The 20,974-nt window shown below is 48.6% G+C and overlaps 1 protein-coding gene across 1 annotated transcript in view; it reads left to right on the forward strand.

Annotated features, from left to right (window-relative positions):
• The first annotated feature begins 396 nt into the window (after positions 1-396).
• LOC126545450 (uncharacterized) overlaps positions 397-20,974 on the forward strand; it is a 123,062-nt gene continuing 102,484 nt past the window's right edge. Inside the window, exon 1 of the mRNA XM_050193333.2 lies at positions 397-485. Coding sequence (XP_050049290.1) covers positions 428-485 — 58 coding nt within the window. The 5' untranslated portion in view covers positions 397-427. The remainder of the gene's footprint in view (positions 486-20,974) is intronic.

A 20,974-nucleotide genomic window follows, 5' to 3' on the forward strand; every position in this document is an offset into this window, starting at 1 on the left:
GCGGCCGCTTGTTCTCTTGCACGTCACCGAAACCACGTTTAGTGACTGAATTGACAGGGACCGATTCCCGAGCCTGCAACCACAACTACTTTGACGAGGCTTGGTATTTGGGTCGTGCAAAGAGTGGTGCCCGATATATCCGATTGGCTCCGCCGGCAACAGAGCAGCGCGAAACCACGGACGTGCAGTGGGCGCTTTTGGGAGAGGCTCTCGTGGCGGCGCAAGATATTTCAGCGGACGTCTGTCGACAAGGCGGCTGACCGAGATGTTAGAACTGCACGACAGTCTTTGAACGCGCGCATCGCGACGAGGCGCGCACAGCGGAGGGGCGAGGGGTTGCCTCCGCGGGGGCCAGTGGCCGCGTATAAGAGGGCAAGAGGAAGGGCCTCCGCCGCTCGTGCGGACCGGTGCGCAGTCGACAGCAGCCATGCGGCGATCGCAGCTCGCCGCGTTCCTCCTCGGCGTCTTGGCGGCGGCGGCACACGGTGAGTCTCCTTAGTCGCGCGCTATCGACAAAACAACCCGTTCCAACGCACGGCTTTTCAGCAACATTCCGCTCTGATTTTACATGGTCGATTGTCTCGTCTGCCAACCACGGTGCACAGCACTTGTCTCTGCACACTGTGACGCCCACAGACGCAAAGAAAGTGCTCGAAGGCCTCGTCACTGCCGCAGGTTTCACAGGTAGGACTATCGACCATCCGAATCGGAAAAAAAATATGTGTTTGGGAATTAGACGTCGACACACAGGTGATATTGCATGGCCTCTATACACATTACAGTAGTCCGTGCAGAAGAGGCAGCTGCAAGCCAGCGGACAGGGAACGTAGAAGAGATGTGGTTAAAACGTATCCAGAGGGTCAATCTACATTTGTCGCGAAAAGACTGCTTGTTTGCTCCCGCGAAAGCCGAATGGAACTGGACTGAAACAGCTGGTGTCGATCCTGAATGGATGTGACAGAGATGAGCACGAACGCAGAACTCGACTATTCAGCGCTCGTCCTTCCGGTGTAATTACGCCCTTGGGTTCCGCTATGGAAACGCGCCCGCCAAAACCGTCGGTGCCGCTTTCACCGTAGTGTCTCTACCGAAGCAACTCGTCGTTTTTTGATGCGTCAATTGGCCCATTGAGCGAAAAAGCCGGCGGCGTCTATAGCAGCGAAAAGAACGGCGCCTGACATCCAATTGGCTGCGACGCCACGAGTGCGCGCTCGTGGCGCGGGATCGCGCTTGCTGGCAGCACGTGCCGCGATGACGTCCGAGCCATCTGCATGGTCGGCGGCCGCAAGCAGCAGTCCACGACAGTACACTGCAGTCGAAGTGAGGGACCGGAAGGACGCAGCAAAACGAGGCAGCGAAATCCACCTGTGTCGTCAACACTTCCAATACACGGCGAGCGGAACGAGCATCCACGCAAACATTACTCGCAGCGCATAACTACAATGACCGCTCAGCGGCGTTCAAGGGTGCATTAATGATTTCGTATTCACAACTGATAACAAGTCCTTCGGTGTCCTTGGATTTTCCTGTGCAGATTCGGTAAATTTGTCCGATATCCCAAACCAGTTGCTAATTGGGTCCGTAGCGTAATGAAGTTCGTACGCAGTAGAAATCTGCCTGTCACAGTATGTTAAACTTCAGGCGGCTCCTGTTGAACAATCTCGACGGCAGCACAAGTGCGGGGTTACTGAACTGCAATTCTCCTTGTGAGTGCAGCACCAACCTGCGCGCCTGCAGGTTAGTGCAGACACCGCAGAGGTGATAGTCGTTTCCCACCAGGCGAATATTGTGACGGAAAGTGGGCGTGACAAGGTCGATCCAAATAGGTCGCGAAGCTTCGGGCAAACAGCGGTTCAGTACAAGTTGTCACCGACATCAGCAAGGGGGGTTATGGGAGCAGCGATTGAAGCGCGACTATGTTTGGAGGGAACAAACGTTGGGAAAGAAAAAGGCGTTTTTTTTATTCAAGTGAGACACAGTTAGATTCATTCGACGAAAATGAAATTCCTGGTCAGCTTTATATATTCGTGACGAGTTAAGAAAACAGAAGTTCATTTACTTTTTTTCTTATTAATAAATACCTATCTTTTCAGCGCCCATCGTTACAGGGGGCATTGACGCCACTATCACTCGCAGTGAAATACACCTCTTGAAATGTGCAGAAAGGCGAGCTCGTAGAGTTCACCTGCTGAAATACACCCCCCTCACGCGTTGTGCTTTCTTGCTTGTCGAAGTTTGTCTGAATTGGGTGACGCGGGTAGCTTCATCGCTTCTTAACCTGTTCAGTCAAAAGTAGTGAGTTACGACCGCCAGATAATTGTGTAGGTGTTTTCGTGCGACTGCGCTGGCCAACGGGCTTGGCATCATACGATAGGATCAGCATTCTACACCTAAAGCTTTCGTCGGTCTCCAAAGAAAGTATGTTCTGTGCAGAGGTGCGATTTCGACAACCGTACGGCTGGCCTTTTCCTGCATCGCTTTCCACGCTGAAAGCTCCAACGCCCATAAGTCTAATGGCGAGGCGGGCATTTGAATATATAGCTCTAAAGGCAGGCCAACAAAACAAATTTCGCGCCTTCGAAAACAAAATGTCACTTCTGTTTTTAACGGAGTTGGCGTCACATTATTTTTTCTTCCGCCGGAAGTGTTCCCACCACATACAGATGGCGCTAAGCCTCATGAACCGCCGATGAACCGCCATGTTTTGAACGTATGGGCTCCTATGGAAGCTTCGCTACCAGGTATATTTACCTTAGGAGCGATGCAAGCAAAGGCAAATGCGGCACGCCAACTCGCACCAAGATATGCCAAGTGTGTTAAGCACGTAGTGATGACGCGGCGATTCCCGCGACATGGCCGCAGGGCTTCGCATTCGTTGTGAAAACTTCGTTCCACGGCTAGGGCACGGCGCCAGGTACAAAGATTGGAAGATAGTTCGCATGCAGGTGTGCTATTATTTTTTTCTCTAAATACGCCAATAAAGGTACAGAGGCTAATGAAGGTGTAGAAATAAATGCCTGGTAGAAGTCTCTCTACCTACTATACAAAAAAAGAAACACACACAGAAAGTACACAGTGTTAAGTTCGCAGCATATAGGTACACACAGATATAGCGGCCTTTTTATGAACGAATGCAGCAATGAGAAGCTAAAGGATTGTTTTAGTAGAAGCCAGTGGTTAACTTGGGATAGGTATAGGAGGAAGAAGAAAAGCCTAATCTTTCCTCTTCACCGCCGGGAGGCACAACTTCCACAGGCGAATACGAATCACTCTTGTTTTACTTATCAAAAGGTGATTAGCTTCATATTTGCTATCCTTTTTCCACACAGTTTACTCTGAACAAAGAAAAAATGGCCTGCAAAGTTAGCTATTCTACTCTACCTAACACGCAGAGCGACGAAGGGATAAGAGCGCGAAAACAACATGCGACTTCTGAGCGCTAATCCGTCGTCGCAAATGCACTCATTGCGCTTAATGCGAGTGCAAGGCTATCTTCCTCAAGACGGTGATTCTGCTGAAAAGTAGGAACTAAAGTAAAGGAGAAGTCATGGAAGCATACAACATCAAGATAGACCCACAGGGCTCATGTATCAGCGCGTCGTCTATTTCACTCAGCAATAAAGAGATTAGCATAATCACTGATAACAGAGGGCGTATGTAGATCGGGAAGAGCATCCCTGTGCATGCGTGTAGGCTATATGTACGCTTTGTTTGCCGAAAAATAAACCAGTTTTGCGCTCAGGTGTCGTGTGTTCTTTTCTCGCTCAAGTCCTGCCCCTTCGTCGTTCTGCGCAACAGTGTTATGTATGTCGAACCAACTACCCTACTGCAGAATTTTCCTAATCTACTCTAATTATTTTTGTACAACTTCCACTTTATCCTGTCTTATACTTTCTGTCAAGTTTTGTTTCACCCCTTCCGTGTAACCGGGTACGCGCCATAGTGCAGTGAGATGGGTTCTACAGGAATATTGATTGATATGTGGAAATAATAAGAAAAGTGCAAGTATACAAAAAGACAACTTTTTTTATATGTTTGGGTACGAGAAGTGGTTTTCCTCCCTTCATACAGAAGATGACAATTAAAAAGAAAGAGTACATTCATGGGTCATTTTACTTAAAGAAATATAAACACCATTTACAATAACGCTAATAAAGAAAGAGGTTACATACGTAGAGTACACGTAATCAACGTGACAAACATGAAATGCGAAACAATGTGTGGCAATAAGTGCACTCAATATAAAGCACTGTGTTTTCATACTCACTGCCTATAACGACTACGTCGTGGCACTTTGGAGCCTTGAACGAAGTTCGAACGAGGCACCAGGAGTGTCGGGCCCAGCCGAAGTCGCGAGCGTGCACCCCTTCCGAGAAAGCTCGAAGAACCGAGTGTTTAGCCGGCGTAATATGTTTACCTAGCCCGTGACACCTGAATGGCATCCACCATCATAGCTGCGAGTGACGCTAGCTAATTCTCCCAGGGCTCGATATGGCGCGCGTGCACTACTTTGCAAGGAAGTCTATTAGAGGACTGCCACCGCGATAGCTTGGGAATCGCCAGCGCTATCTGCAGGTTGTGGGTTCGGCTCCCATCTGAGAGAAGCTGTCTTTTCGTATACTTGCATCTTTCTTATTATTTCTACACACAAATCAAAATTCTGGTAGAACCCATCTCACTACACTATGGCGCGTACGCACTACAGGGAATTGGCCAAAGACCCGGCAGTTAAACGGAACAAAGAACGTATATATAAGGCGGGATAAAGTGGGAGTTGTACAAAAATAATTAGAGCAGACTAAATAACTTTGTAGGCCATTTTTTTCTTTGTTCAGAGTAAACCGTGTGGAAAAAGGACAGCAAATATGAAGCTAATCGCCTTTTGATAAGTAAAACAAGAGTAAGTCGTATTCGCCTGTGGAAATTGTGCCTCCCGGCGGTGAAGAGGAAAGATTCGGCTTCCTCCTCTCACCTATCCTTAGTTAACCACTGGTCTTTACTAAAACAAGCATTTAGCTTCTCACTGCTGCCTTGGTTCGGCTTTTCCGAAATTTATATTCGGGCCATCACGCTATTCTTGATTAAAACAAAACGATGTCAGAACCATCCAGCAAACACGAGAAGACGAAGCAGACGCGCTCAATCATTTTCACTAGAAGAAGTTAACTTAGGACCGCCTTCGAAACTAGGCAAGCTCACGTGCTGGAACACGAAGGCGCGCGGACGCCAGCTCTGTTCAAGACACGTGACGTTGAGCGGGCCAATCATGGCAACTGCTGGCGCGATCGTGCCTCCTGCATCAGTATTCTCCACGCTGTTGTAATGGCAGAAAACTGTGATGGCTGGGAGGAGCGGCTGTCGTCGCGCGTCGTGTTATGCAAGGAGTCGATGGCCGCCTCCGGTCGCAGTGACTTGCGTTGCATCACGTGCTACCGATAGTTGCCGATAGCAAGCGTGGCCTCGTCATCCCACGAACCCGGTACACAGAAATTTCGGGGAGGGGGGGGGGGGGCTCATGTGCTCGGTGTGCCCCACCCCTTGCCCATCATTTCTCCCGGCTACGCTCCTTGTGGTAGGACGGTGAAAAGCTCTTGCCGGAAAGAGATGAACAACGTAAAAGCTCAATACTTCGTGGCGCCAAATTGCCACTGCAGTCTGAGACCTCTGCCAAAGAGTGGCGCGCATCATCGGCTAAATATGAAGCAATTTGGGCGTGTTTCGGCGCTGTATTAATAATAATTTGCAAATTCGAAACAAAATTTACCGTAGACGTGAAAGTCCGATATATATTTCAACTCAGCTACGTTTTTCAGACGTTTGGCACGAGTTGGCGGGTTCGGCCGCCCGAACCCGCCAACTTGTGCCAAGTGTTTGTGGAGGAAGGTAAGAACACTCGTATGCTATCATTTGGATTAGAGCCCCACAGTAACCCAAGATAACTTTTCCATGAAAATGAGGGGGCGAGGGGGCATCGTTTCTAATACAAACGTAAATAATGCCTACCGTTTGCCATAAGGACACGTAAACCCGCAAGAAAAATATGAAATAAGGTGTATGTCACAGGTACGCCTCTGAGATGCGCCTCTACGCTACCACATCAAATGGACTCGCGCAGGAAAGAAGTGCCGGAAGAACACTGCCAAGAACAATTAAACGAGCGAGCCTAAAATGAAGATTTCTAGTGGCATTTTTCGAATTAGGTCTGCAAGAATTACAGAAAAACATATTTTTTTCCGGCAAAATCGCACTTCTTTTGAATCCCTCGTTTACTGCTCTATCAAGTGCCAAAACCGACTTGTATTGTTATTTGGGAAGGTGCTTAACGATGCGTGGCCACTAGTCCCGTAAAACCGCGTAGAGCGCAGGACGCTGCGGTTCTAGACGTACTGCGCCCACCGCAGGTGGTTAAAAAAAAACAAAAAACAAAAATACACGCATAAGCACAGCAGAAAAGTGGCTACGTCAGGCGGCTCAACTGATAACTGTAGAAGCGTCATTAAAAACACACGGCATCATTCTGCATTTCCGGCGGCCTTTTTTTCTCTGCGTCCTTCTTAAATAAAAAAAAGTTGATCCATAAATATTTTCACAAGCAACGGTTAAATTTCTTAATTTTTGCTTTTCCTTCATGTTTGGCTGTTGCCTCGGCTCTCTCCCTTAGTACATCGCGTAATTTGTGAACTCCTTGCGACTCTTGTTTCCAGTTGTCAATTTGCGCGAAAAGTGCTGTACAATTAGGGAAAAGCCAGATGAGGTAACGGGTGACAGTCATATTGGTTATGGGTTCAAGGGTTAGTGTAGGGTTTGATCATGGGCGCTGTTTCGCATTATTTTATTTTCCATCTTACGTAACCCATATCGCGGGTATATGCTTCCGAGCATCTGCCAGCGTCGCGGCGAGCCGACACACGAGGAAATAATGAAAGAAAAGAAAAAAAGTTAAAATGCAGCAGGCGTTTTCTCCCGCCGCAACTTGTTCCAACAGCATACAGACCAGCTTACTAGAAACTGAATGCCTTTTCTGGTCCCTGGATGAGTCTAAACAAAGTAGGTTGAACTAACGAAGTAACAGCGATGCGCGTGACCGTTGCATTAGGTGGTGGCAACTGAACGCATCTCGAGTTAATCGCGCGGGCACCGATCGATGAGAAAACTGGCCTTCACGTCCCAGGAGATGCCGATAACTATACCGCCATCCTAAAGGAGTGAAAAAGGCAGCCCTCCCTTGGGTACGAGCCTGCGGCGAACACTTGCTCCGCGTAACGGGGGAGTGACACGAGAGGTCTCCCTCCGTGGAGCGTTCGCCCAAGAACGAGAGAGTCTTTCCGCACAGCACCCGGCGCGCGTCTCGGAAGCCGTCTGCTCTGGCGCGCGCGCCCCTTTGAGCGGAGCACGGCGAGCGACTCTGCCGCCTCCGGGATCGGCCCACTATTTTCTGAGACATAACCGCCGCGTCCTTGAGCGTGACCTTGCTCATACCTTGACTCCGACGAGGCAAAGACACACTTCGCATTTAAAGAGTGCGCGTAGTAATGAAACTGAACAAACCAACAAACAATCCAAGTCCCAGGGTTGGTTAGCGTGCGCAGAATCGCTTAAAGCGCACTAAGCGGACGACTTACGGCCGTGCGTGGATTTTATTCTGGGCGTCTTCGTCCAAGTGTTCAATTACCGGCGGTGAATTCACACGCAATTCTTCAAATGGTTCGACCTGCGGTGTTTCCCACTTGACATCGATGTCTGATTTCGTTGTATGAGGCGCGGCGATGCGCGAAAAGTCCTTGACAAAGCGCCTACTGAATAGCACACATGCCAAGGAATCTGCGCACGCCTTTCTTGTCGACGGGCTGCTGGAACTTTGTGATGGCAACTGTCTTCTGCGAGTCTGGGTGTACTCCAGACTCGCGGATACCATGGCCTAAATATAGGAGCGCTTCGCACGCAAAGCGGCACTTTTCCAGTTTCATGGTGCATCCACATTACTTGCTTACCTTTTATACTGTTCCAAGGCACCTCACGTGCTCTTTGAAATTTGCATAAAAGATGTCTACGTCATCAAAGTAGACGAGGGAGTGTGCCACTTTAGACCTGCTAGCACAGTGTCCTACACGCACTGGAATGTTGCAGGTGCAGAGGAGATACCGAATGGCACGACCTTGAATTGTAAGAGGCCGTCCGGCGTAAGTAGGACTGTCTTTTCTCGGTCCCTCTCGTCGACTTCGATTTGACAATATAGCAAGTCTTGAGATCCGTCGACGAACAATACTTTGCAGTGCAGAGTCGATCCAGTGCGTCGTGTGTCAGTGCGATAGAGCATACGTCCTTGTTCGCGACTTTGGTCAGGTGGCAATAATCGACACAAAGACGCAGGGTTCCATCCTTATTCTGAACTCTGGTGTTTTATATACGAGCCAAAACCACGATTTGATTATGAGGTACGCCGTAGTGGGGTACTCCGGATTAATTTTGACCACCTGGGGATCTTTAACGTGCCCCCAATGCACGGGACACGGGCGTTTTTGCATGTCGGTCCCATCGAAATGCGGCCGCCGTTCTCGGGATTCGATCCCGCGACCTGGTGCTTAGCAGCGCAGCACCAAAGCCGCTAAGTCACCACGGCGGCTGTTCCATCCTCATTATCCAGTAATACTAATGTGTGCGTGCGCGCGCGCGAAATCTTGCAGCCACGGCACGTGCCATGGCAACGCACCTTTTCCCGACACTGCTGAGGGCACGCTTGCGCCACGAACATTTAATTTGGGGGGCGTACGAACCGGCTTGCGTAATTTGGAGGCGTTAGTTCGTGGAGTCACACAGACACAAGGAGGGCGAACATTTACCGCTTAGTGCGAGCTTTGAGCCCCTCTCACCCCAATAAATGTAGTCAGCTGGCTCCTCAAATACCGACCACGTCACAATTGAGTTCACTTTAATCACGCTGCGTACATGTATTAATTTCTATGTTCAATATAAACACACATATGTGTAATTAGTTCCAGTACACGATTGTAAACTAAACCAAATGACACAGACGGTATATTATGTTGCTTTAACATGATATTGCCAGAATAGTTATAACAACAGCAATGTTGGTATTCGGCATCCGTTCGTTTTGCTAATTTCTGTTAATGTTACTAATAAATTTAAAAAAATTTGTGATATTGCCATGGGATCATTTAAACGATACTGTAAGGTCCGAGAAGATGTTTATGTGTATGATGTATTCACCACTTCTAACAACAACAAAAGCAGGCGTTTTAGTAGATTTACGAAAATCACGCAGCCAAGGTCCGCAGACTAATTCCAGTTAACAATGGTTAATTAGCTAACGTTTAATGTATACATTTAAGCATGAATTCTTCAACAAATAAGTTATGTAGGCGTGTTGACAAGAGTCCAATCTATATACTCGCCATGAAGATACCTTCAAAGGTTCGCGCACTTACAAAGCCCGACGACAAGGGATGCACATAATATTGTTCGCGATCCGTAACACATGCAGCGCGAAACATGCACTGCTCGCGCACTGCATAATGTCATTACAAAAACTGCGACCCCCCCCCCCCCCCAACCCCTCCATCTCCTTTCATTCGGGACCACTTCCATCTATTATGCATTTGATGCTGCAGCCTACTGCCATGATTTGGAGTGAACAAAATATTGTTTTTCTCTCTCCCCTCTTACTTTTCAGTGTTTAAGAACACGGAATAGTTTATTTTCGGAGCCGTTGGAAACAGCTCACAACGAGGCCTCAAGACACACAGCGGAAGTGCCGTATTCTAGACGTAATCCTTGCTAACTCTTCGTTCAACCAAGCAACCCAATTTTCCGGACGCGATGTAATAAAAGAAAACCCGTCGGGCGTGCACTTAAGTGCTTCCTCACTGTCTCGCTACAGTGGACCGCTGCAGAGAGAAAGGCAACCAGTTTAAGCAACGTTAGAAAAAAAATTTGTTGTTTCTTTTGTTGCTGCAATCGTGAACATTGAGGGCACTGGCTGAAAGTGATATATACTAGCCGAGCAGCTGGCTTTGATATCAAGGGATAGAATCAGCCAAGTTTGCGACCTACCTGAGCCTTTCTGACGAGGCAAACAAGGAAAGAACTCGAGGCATGTCCTTACGGGTGGCATTGCTCGGTTTCATCTATTCGCCGAATATGCGACGTGTGTTAGGAATCTTTACAGAGCAATTTGTGCGCGTATTTTGCGTGATTCGTTCACAATACTGCGATAACGCAAACTATTGTGGACAGTAAACATGAGTGTCTGCAGTGACGTAAGCAAATTTTTTTCGTGGCTTAGTGGCTATGGCGTGCGGTTCACGAGCAACGAGGTTGAAGGTCTGATTCCTAGCCACGACGACAGCATTGCGACGGGCGCAAAATCTAACAACGCTCGTGTACCGAATGCTTTAGAATAGCGTTTTTCATCTTACGTACGTTAAACTCAAGCACCCTCGCCGGACGTTTCGGTGTGCGTCACTTCAAGGCTTTTGGTTTAACGTACGGGAACGCAAAGCAAGGAAGACGTCACGAAACAGGGTGCCGCCCCCAAAGAGGCTGCCGCATACCCAAGCCAAGACAGTCCATTGGCAACCATCCTGTTGTCAGGCGTGCGGGCGCCGGAATCGCAGAATGATCTTGGAAATTCCACGCGCTTTGCGCTCATGACTAACGTTTCAGATGAGTTTACAGAACGCGAAATCTAATTTCAGTGCTTATTGGCGAGCAACGCCAGTGACAATGTAGGCATCGCGAGAATTAACGCTGAAGCAGGAGCCATGGGCATCAACTTTAAGCTCACCAAATAACGTAGCTTACCATAGCGCACGTAAATCACAGAAACCCAATAACGTTCGGAGCATGCACAGTGACGACGACGCTATTTATTTACGTACGCAATGCGTTTACGTTTCTTTGCAAACGCTATTCAAAAAGCGTCTCTATTAACGAAACAGGCGTCGGACTGGTGCCACCCTGCTGGTCGGCCGAAGGTGCCTGCAATGAATCTCTCCGAATGCAGCTGTCTTTCACGCGCGCAAATTCTGTTTCACTGTGGAGCACGCGCAATGAACTCCTTGTTGTGCCGCCTGTTTTCATACATGAGACGAAAATTGATTCTCGGGACAAAAAATCTTCGGAGTGCTCAAAAATAAATCTTTGACGGCGCACGTGCGTTGGCGGATACATTCGCATGGCGTATCGGTCTCCGCGTATGTTTAATCCTTTTTTTTTTCACGTGAAGGTAGTTACAATTATAGATGGCTATGAAGTCGTAATAAACCGCCAACCGTAGCATTCGGGTAAGCCAAAAAAGACTACTCCACGAACAAGTCGAGCCACAGCAGAGCTGCAGATCAGCACCGTGGAAGAAGCTCTCTAAATAAACTACAAAGCGGACTCGCGACGCGTCCTCGTTGTGGGCGCAGCGTTTGGCGCACGCCGTTTAGCCGTGGCCATGAAACACCCTCGCAAAAACCTTTCTGCTTCATCGCGCCGCTGATCGCTGGGCGTCGTGATACTCGCCTATGATGCACCATGGCGCGGTATCTCGAGGTGTCCGGCGCTTTCCCTTGTTCCTGTATCGCTGACCGGGAAATGGCGGTCAGCCTGCATTTTGGGCAACACTTCCTCGCGCCGGAAGGTTCCTCGCGCGAGCGTTTCCTCGCCCCGGTGGTGCCTGCATGCGGCAGCCGCTCGGCAGATCCGAAACGACGCGGAAGGAGGAACCACTCTCGCCGCGCTTCGGACACGCTTCGCCGCCCGTCTGCCGGCGAGTCTTATCTCGCTTCGCCCTGCGGTACGTTCGATTGCCTCTCGGGACAACAATTTACTGCCCGCCGTCAGCTTGATTCGGAGTGCTGCGACTGAAGAACAAAGCGAGTGCGGTGCCTCGGCAAACGCTACGCTGCACCCAACTCGCGTTTCCTCTATACGATGCCTGTAAAAGAAGCACATACTCCATCTATTGTGTAGTTATTCATTTACACAAAGTATGCCACACCCTGATAATGAATAAAAGTATTACAATATGTTAATTTCCAAAGTTGTTAATTTCCAACGTTTTTATTTCGTATTTACAGTACATGGGGCATAGTATATTTACAGCAGGAGGGCCATAAGTCGAAACTGCAAATAGATCCTCGCTCCTAGACAAAGCTGCGAAAAAAAAAGGCGGCGCATGAAAAATACACCGACGATTACGGTACTCCCGAGTAATGCGAAATTTGAGCGCAGCTCTATATGCGTTTTCATTTCGCGATGTATTGGCTGGTGTGGGCAGTCTATCTCGCGCGGCACGTTGCAAACGGAGCGAAGTGTGGCGCGACTGCCTCGCTAATCTGGCGATCGCGAAAGGCGTGGGTGACGCGTGGGCGCGATTCACAGCAGCCGCCGGACACAGACCTCCCCGACGACGCGCGCTACTCTAACGCCATCTCGCAGTGATCGTCGCCGCACTACGCTTTTCTCCTCACGCGTTCGCCATGCATTCCTCCGCTTCCCTCTGCTTTCCTACTCGCGTCTTTCACTCCTCGCGGCACTCCGCGTTCGCTGTGCCCGTCCGCTTGGTTACGCCGACGCTCGCCGCAGGAACGGGTGCCTAAGAACTGCACTTTAAGATCAAGTGCCTTGCGTTTTCGTTCTTGACACCGCCGTGGTACAAACGCCCAGGCGGGAGGCGTGCTGTTCAAACACTCATAAGCATCCATGCTTTACAGGCCCTTATAGTGACAACTCATGTAACGGTATGCCTATTGTAACTCATAGCCGTGGTGAAAGTGGTGATGTAACAACAGGCGGGGTTAGCCTAGCATGCTTAGCCGGAAATCGAGCATTTCATACGTTCTTAGCAAGGACATGTCACCAGGCGTTGACCAACTCCGTGTCTCGAAGAAAGACGAACAGTCGTAGAACTGAAAACTGAATTCTGGCGTTTTAGGAGCCAAAATCATTATTTAATTATGAGGCACGCCGTATTGGGCGACGCCGGATTAATTTTGACCACCAGGCGATCTTTAATGTGCCCCCAATGCACGGGACATGGATGTTTTTACATTTCGCAGCCATAGAAATGCGGCCGCCGCGGCCAGGATTTTATCCCGCGACCTCGTGCTTAGCAGCGCAACACCGTAGCTGCTAAGCCACCGCGACGGGTAGATCAAGGATGCGATCCAACGAATCCGCCTAATAATAATAATAATAATAATAATAATAATAATAATAATAATAATAATAATAATAATGTACTGAAGAAGAATGAGCAGTAGGCACTGCTTAGAAAAAGACGACGACGACGAGTGCATGGAAGGCTTGTGCCTGTGTCGCCGAAGCTCTGTGTCCTCTCGCTGCGGTGCTCTATCTGAGCGTTTTAGCAATCGAACTATAACGCCTCTTGACAATAATAATAATAATAATAATAATAATAATATTAATATCAAAACACACACACAGAGAGGGAAATAGGGAAGAAGCAGGCTGGCAACTGCCACCGTGAGGTACACAAAGCCTGCCTACTCTTTAGGAAGGAGGAGCAAGTAGCATCAGAACATACGCGCAGGCACAAAAAGAAAAAAGAAGGAAGAACAACACTGCGAAAACTTGCCGTAGACCTAAATACATGCATATGCTAAATCTCTTTAATTTTATATAATGATCACATGTTATACATTATACGTAGTACAAGCATATTTATCAACTGATTAAACGCTACGATAATGTTGATTTGCCCGCACAGCTTCTTCAGCACTATATACAGGTTATCACAGATAGTCTCGTGAAAGGTGCACGCACTCAGAAATTACGGCTGTGCAGTGCACCGTTCTGAAGTTCCCGCCAGGTATAAGCAGTGACTTGTCTTTCTTTCCCCACGTGTAGAGTAGCCAACCGGGGCAGCGTTTTTACAATTACTAGTAGGTACAGCGGGGCGTGGCGCTTTTGACGGCGCTCGATGTTTCTGCGCACGGGCGAGTAAGAGTGGACGCGAGAGAGAAAATCTGGGGGCTTTTGCTCTTTGAATATATGACTCTGCCTAGGCACCTATTTTTTTAATATTATGGGGTTTTACGTGCCAGAACCACTTTCTGATTATGAGGCACGCTGTAGTGGAGGACTCCGGAAATTTCGACCACCTGGGGTTCTTTAACGTGTACATAAATCTAAGTACACGGGTGTTTTCGCATTTCGCCCCCATCGAAGTGCGGCCGCCGTGGCCGGGATTCGATCCCGCGACCTCGTGCTCAGCAGCCTAACACCATATCCACTGAGCAACCACGGCGGGTTGCCTATGCACTTAAGGAGGAGGTTTCTTAGCACGCGTTGTATTCGTTTGTCCCCTAGACATGCCGGCATTGCGGAGTGCGGACGAGTTAGTTTATACGCTCCGCCGCTGGCTGCCCGCGCGGTGAGGCAGTGGGCGTGGACGCCGCTTGGTGATCGCTGTGTCTGAAGGGGCAATGTTCTGACTGGTGTTGTATAAGTCGCGGGTCGCTTTTTTCGTCGCAACGATAGATCGGATTTTTTGCAAGCACTGCTCCAGGAGGGAACACGTAACCGGCTAATGGAGGCCTCAGGAGAGCACCTGAGGTTATATTAAAGCAGGCGGTGCAGGATATCCGGGGCACCCAAGCGGTAGCAGGGGGATCAAAGCTGGAAGCAGGGCGGCCCTTCGGTTGGGGCCGCGTAGGCCGAAGTGTGCCAGGGGGTGTTCGCATAAAAAATTGTCTGTCCGCGACAGCGGACAGTCGATCTTATATTCCCCTGGCACGCGCAGGCCTCTGCGAGCCCCAACCCACGGACCAGTCCGGGTTCTAGCTTTGATGTCCCCGTAGCCGCTTTGGTGCCCTGGAGGCGCCGCGAATAATGCGAAATAATGACAGACAGACAGACAGACAGACAGACAGACAGACAGACAGACAGACAGACAGACAGACAGACAGACAAAGCACTTTAAATAATGACACGTTGTTTTCATTACTAAAAACGTGATTGAATAAATACAATTGAGTCAAGCCGCCAAGTTGCGATGTTAAGTTCAGCACTACCGCGCCCCGCGACTTCTGCCGTCACGCCTAGGGACAAGTGCATACAACGCGCCCCTAGAAAATCCTCCGTGGTACCTAGGCAGAGTCGCATTTTCAAGGAGCAAAATTCCCGACATTTCCTCTCTCGCACCCGCTCTTACTCGCGCATGCGTGCAAATGTTCGTCGTCTTCGTAAGTGCCATGCCCCGCTGTACCTACTAGCAATTGGAAATACGCAACCGGGCCATATCTAGCTTGGTTAACCCTCTCTCTCTCTCCTCTGCACGCGCACGACGAAACGGACGAGACTGCTGTGAGCATTCTAACGCATTTCGTGAACGAACCGCGCTTCGTTGCTCGTACGCCGTGGACGTGTGAAGCACAGCCGCCATCTTCAACAACTGACAGCAGCGCCGTGCCGCGGAGCTACCGGCAGATAAGGTCGGGCCGATCCAAGGAAGGTCCACCGCTGAGAATGGATATGTTGACTTTGCATTTGCAGCCGTAATTTGGCTTAAAAGAACAGGGGCAAGGACTTTCTGATTCGCCTTCGTATTTATACTGTGCTATTCGTGCGAAATAAGTGGTCCACAACCAGGCTGTAGTTAATTGTTCCTCCTGTTTCTCTCACACCTTAAGAACTCAGCTTCCACGTTTTAGCTACGCAGCGCGAGTATACTGCCTGCTTATTTACACAGACGCCACCAATTACCATATCCATGCCGTGCATCTCTACAAGCACCGCTTAGCTGCGGCGCTCACACCTGTGAGGTATAACAATCCATTCGTTCGCTTTCTGAGAGGCGTTTCCGCGCCGTTTCACGGTACAGCTGTCGACTCGTGGTTAACACGTCGTCTTGTTTCACAAAGAGAGATAGAGAGAGAAATAAGGAATAAAGAGCAAACAATTACAGGAAGCAAATACAAGGAACAATAAACATTTCTATTTGTTGTCATAGTGGAGGATCAAGCGAAATTCAAGAGGCAAATGTCTCTTGATTATGGACAGACATTAGCTTCTCCAACGACCATTCATTAGCCTATTTTGGTACGCTCACTGTGCTCGAAACTATAGCCGCAAATTTGCACAAGGTGGTTCAACGCTGCTTCATGTAACGCACAGTTCTAACGAGACAGAAACGAAGAAACGATCGCTCAACAGATGATTCCGCAAACACCTTCACATACATGATGAAGAATCAACTGGCCTACATGCAACCTTCCATCGAGGTTCGATGAAAGAACTTACCTGTGACGTAGGTCATGTGGCAAGTCAACGGCTAATCGGCAACCACCCTAAACTTTCCTGCTTGTGGCTTTCTGGCTCTCTCTCTCTCTTTTCAGCGTTGGCATTGTTCTATGAAAGCCTTGCGCGATTTTCTTATTGGCATTGGCCTTATTACTTCCTTGGGAATCATGGTAAACTCATGATGACTTTGCCGTGTGATTTACACTTTGTATGTTTCGGTGGTATTTTTTTTCGTCTAACGTTATTATCAAAGAAATCATCGCAGCTAAACAACAACCCGAGAATTTCACCCGAATGTTTCGGAAGCGCTATGGCTTCCGAAGTTAACCGTGTCTCCAAAATGGCCAAGTAGACGCGTTTATTTCAGGTATCATGCAGGCTATCTTTCTAAATGGCAGTAATAAAAAAAAAGAGCGAATTTCGAACAAATGCTACACACGCAACAGGCGCACAGACCGCCGCTGACTAATTAACAAATATCAGTAATTATGTTTTAAACTAATTACTTTGCGGCACAGATTGAAATTTACTAGTTGTAGCGAGCGAGCTTGCAAGGCATATCCATTTGGAAGGCATGCTGAGGAGGCACGTACTGTCTTCTAGATATGCGCCATCAAAGTAGCGGCAAAGATGATCCACGGCTGTTCCACTTACTTTTCTGAAAAAAAAAACGCCGTTTTTTGGAGCCCGAGGATGCGGGATCGAATACCGGCAGCGGTGGCAGCATTTAGATGGGGGCGAAATGCAAAAACGCCCGTGTATACCGTGCATTGGGTGCACGTTAAAGAACGCCAGGTGGTCAAAATTAACCCACTGTACGAAGCATCACACAAATGAGCTCAATTGTCAAAGAACTGCCCCATGATGTTCTTGTTGGTGAGAACATCTTCATTGACCTTCCAGTCATGACTGTCAGTGCACGGTTGTGCTAACAAAGTATATTCTTGCACACCCTTGGACGCGAATCACAACAGGTGAGCCATTGCCCGTACGCCATAGCGCTCACTCTGGGTCATTGCACTCAGGCCATCAATACAGTGAACATTACGTTCCCTGAAGCAACTAGTGACAAACTCTTGCCGTCCACGACCCTATTTTTCTTACTAGCTTCCGCATCCTTTTGGGAGCGGAAATGACGACAGCCTCATCCAGGTGCGGATAATTCACACATACCATATCTGTGGTATACGTTGAGCACTCGTTTTCTTTAATGTTGACTGTATGCGATGTGTTGTAGCGCATATACTTCGTTTTTGCTTCCCTGCAGTACACAATAAAAAAAGGGTGTTGTGACGCCGCTAGCTTGATCGTAAATTTATCTTAGGGGAAGGTTCTTGTACGATGCCACAGCTGCGGTGACTTCACTTCGTAAAGTCCTTATATTCTATCATAGAATCTTCTCCACTTACATCACATCTGTTTTTTGCACTTCGTCATGAGCATATAACAGAATCCCCACGGACGCTCTGCAGACGCAGCTGTTCCTGCCATGCGTGTGTGCGCTTGTCATGCTTGCCTCCTCCTTTCCAACTGGCGTTGTTGTTGACGTGTTTCAAATAAATCATGGTCGCCCCGAAGCGCCACCGTGAGACTCAGTCGTGGAAGGTTATATTTGACCACCGGAGATGTGTGAAACTAAAGCACCTTTCACGAGCGTTCTTGGGTTCCACCCGCATCTAACGTCTTCACGTATATTTCCCGCATATTAATGAAAAAAAAAATGAAGGGCACCAGGATGGTGTCAGCTCTGAATTGAATTCTGGGGTTTTACGAGCCGACACCATGATTTGACTATGAGTCACGCCATAGTGGGGGACTCCTGATTGGGGGGACTCCTGATTTATTTTGACCACCAGGGGATCGTTAACGTGCCCCCGATGCACGGGCATTTTTGCATTTCGCCTCCATCAAAATGCGGCGTGGCCGGGATTCGAAACCGCGACCTCGTGCTTAGCAGCGCTACACCATAGCCGCTAAGCCACAGCGCGGGTAGGTGTCAGCTCTAGAAGCGAGGCTACTCGTGAAAATACCAGAGCGAATGAGCTGGAGTTGCTTTCACCTCAGAGTATGCGCTCACGCGCATACTCTGAGGTGAAAGGCGCGTAGACGACGACATACATAAGATGGACAAGACACACTCTCTCTTATGTGTGTGGTCGTGTACGGGCCTTTCACCTCAAAGTATGCTAAACCATCACGCCCACTTTTCCATCGTAACGAAATCGATGTTAAACTTGCTAAAGTGTGCTTTTGACAAAACCGCACTTTGACAAAGAAATGTGTCAAACAAACATGACGTCGCCTGTTTCTGCCGGGGTACAAAAAGGACGCCTCGCGTCGCGCTTTCTCTGGAGCTCCCACTAATGAGTGTGGCGAGTTCGGTCACATGACACGAAGCTCGATTGTTCGTGTTACCCTCTGCGCACGAACTAAAAACTCGCAAACGTTTATAAGGGAACAAGACGGTAACATCTTCGAAGGAGAAAACGAGCTGCGGTACAAGAGTGACGTCATTAGTGATAACTTCGGCAAGAAAGAAAGCGTAGCCTAGACGGAATCAGATTCAGCAGCGCTTGAATCTTACCTTCGAGCCCAAAATTTAACGTAAAAAAAAACTTTACATCGTCTAAAAGGCAGAAGAAAATGTTCATAATAATACGGCAGCAGCATCAGATTAAGTTCCAATACAGCTAATCAAACAGCTGGATCGAGATGAGCAAGGCATAGTGCCACGGCTTGTCGCCCGTTCGCCGTCGACACGAAGTCGTCGACGGGGCATGCAAGCCGGTTGGTCGTTCCGTACTCAAGCGGACACAGCGAAGGAGCCAGAATCGGGAGAAAGAAAGAAAGAAAAAATTTATACGCTGACAACTACACACAATTTAAACGGAACACAAAAAACACAAGAACACTAACACACATGCACTTAATCTAGATCTATGATAAAGACAAAATAAATACAGCGAACAGTTAACAGTAAATATAGAAATCAGCACTACACAAAACACACTTAACGGTGGTCATCTAAACAGAGTTCAAAAGAAAACAAATGATGGCGTACGCATGACCGGGTAGCAGCAGCAAGTCCATAAAGCGTGGAGTCGAAAGCAGAGCTTTCCCGAAGAACGCTGGCAAGCCGATGTCGTTGCGGTGGATGCGATTGCTGGCCTGGGTTTCCAGGGAGTCTAGGTCTGACTTCTTCCCTCGTGCAGGTTGAGCTAACTTGAGCGGAATTACCGTGAGCTTTGTTGCAGACGTTGGTTTGTCGTCTCTTACGTCAACTAGTAACTCGCAATTCAGACGCGGCTAGGCGGCCCAGGCGATACTGGACAGCACTAGCTCCTTGACGCTTCTCAGCAGATTGTAGGTTCAGCTTCTAGACTCCTTAGCTCGGTCTAAAACCTGCGTTTAAATAACTTCTCCTTTCCCCAGTTCCCTGTGTTGGGGAACGGCAGATATTGGTGGCGATCCAATCAAATTCACCCAATTGCATCCCGGCTCCTCCCAAGGTCTTGGCCGCGCCCCTTTTAATTAGGGGCGAGGGAACGGGTGATTCCCTCTGCTGTTAGAGGTCGCGCACTTGTATTGCACCACACACGCACACCCTTGAGTCCGTGGCGGGCCTCTATTGTTCGTTAACAAACACAGGAGAAACGACGGCAGCCGTCCACACGGCGCCGTAGGCACGCATACACTGTCAGCAGTTCGTGGACACAGGATAGCACAGAGACATCTCATATTTCGGAGTATTCGCACCCTCGCCTTCTTAGCAAGCTGCTCAATGCACGCGCGGGGCAGAGAATACACAGGGATTCCTACAAAAAGCTGTCGGGGCGTCACGGCCATGCCGACGACAAAAAGACAATAATCTCTAAACCTGCTTTCGACTTCTTTCGGCCGCTTGCCCGAGTGGCCGGCAAAAACCGTCTTGTTCGCCGGTTCCTATTCCTACGACCTTTTGGCGCCCGTTGATCGGTGCTCCGCCGAATCGAATAATGCCGCACCGTGACACATAGTTGACTAGTGTTACAGAGGAAGTGTTTAAAATAAATAGAATTTCAATTTGGGCGGCGTGAAAGCAGGGTGAACCTTATCTATCAAGTGAAAGGTAAGGATACGACGAGCTTGTAGAGGACAATTACTGCGACGTCAGTGATTTTAATAATGACATTGAAAGCCATAAAAATAGAGCTGTCGAAGTTGGTGCAGAAAAATTATATACCGGGAGAGCTAAGAACATGCTCGACGAGGCCGACGCTTAGGGAATAATACCTTTGTACTAACTCATTGCATGGAGATTTCAATTGGTCGAAGTGTACCTTTATGAATAGCATTTCTATATAAAAGGAAGTTTTCAACAGCGGCGACAGCGTATCTCTATGGGACATTCTCAAGCAAGAGGGCACGGATAACGCTCTCGTGGAGTTGCTGAGGGAGACATACATACAAAAACACAAAAAATAATCTAACTTGCTCCAAGCTACGGCAAACAACATTAGCTTGATTCTGTTCAGCTATACGTGGCACTCGCATATTTTTAAATGTTGACACAAGTTCTGTGGGACACCCACTGTATAAGGATAACCACGTACAAAACGTATTGGAAGGCGGGAATGCCAACTACTAGTGGGAAGTGACCGTGGACTGAAGCAAGAATGCCGTCCGTCTCTATCGATGTACACGCTTTGTGTCAAGGACATAAAAA

The sequence above is a fragment of the Dermacentor andersoni genome, chromosome 1 (assembly GCF_023375885.2).
Source record: "Dermacentor andersoni chromosome 1, qqDerAnde1_hic_scaffold, whole genome shotgun sequence".
Taxonomy (NCBI): Eukaryota; Metazoa; Arthropoda; class Arachnida; order Ixodida; family Ixodidae; genus Dermacentor; species Dermacentor andersoni.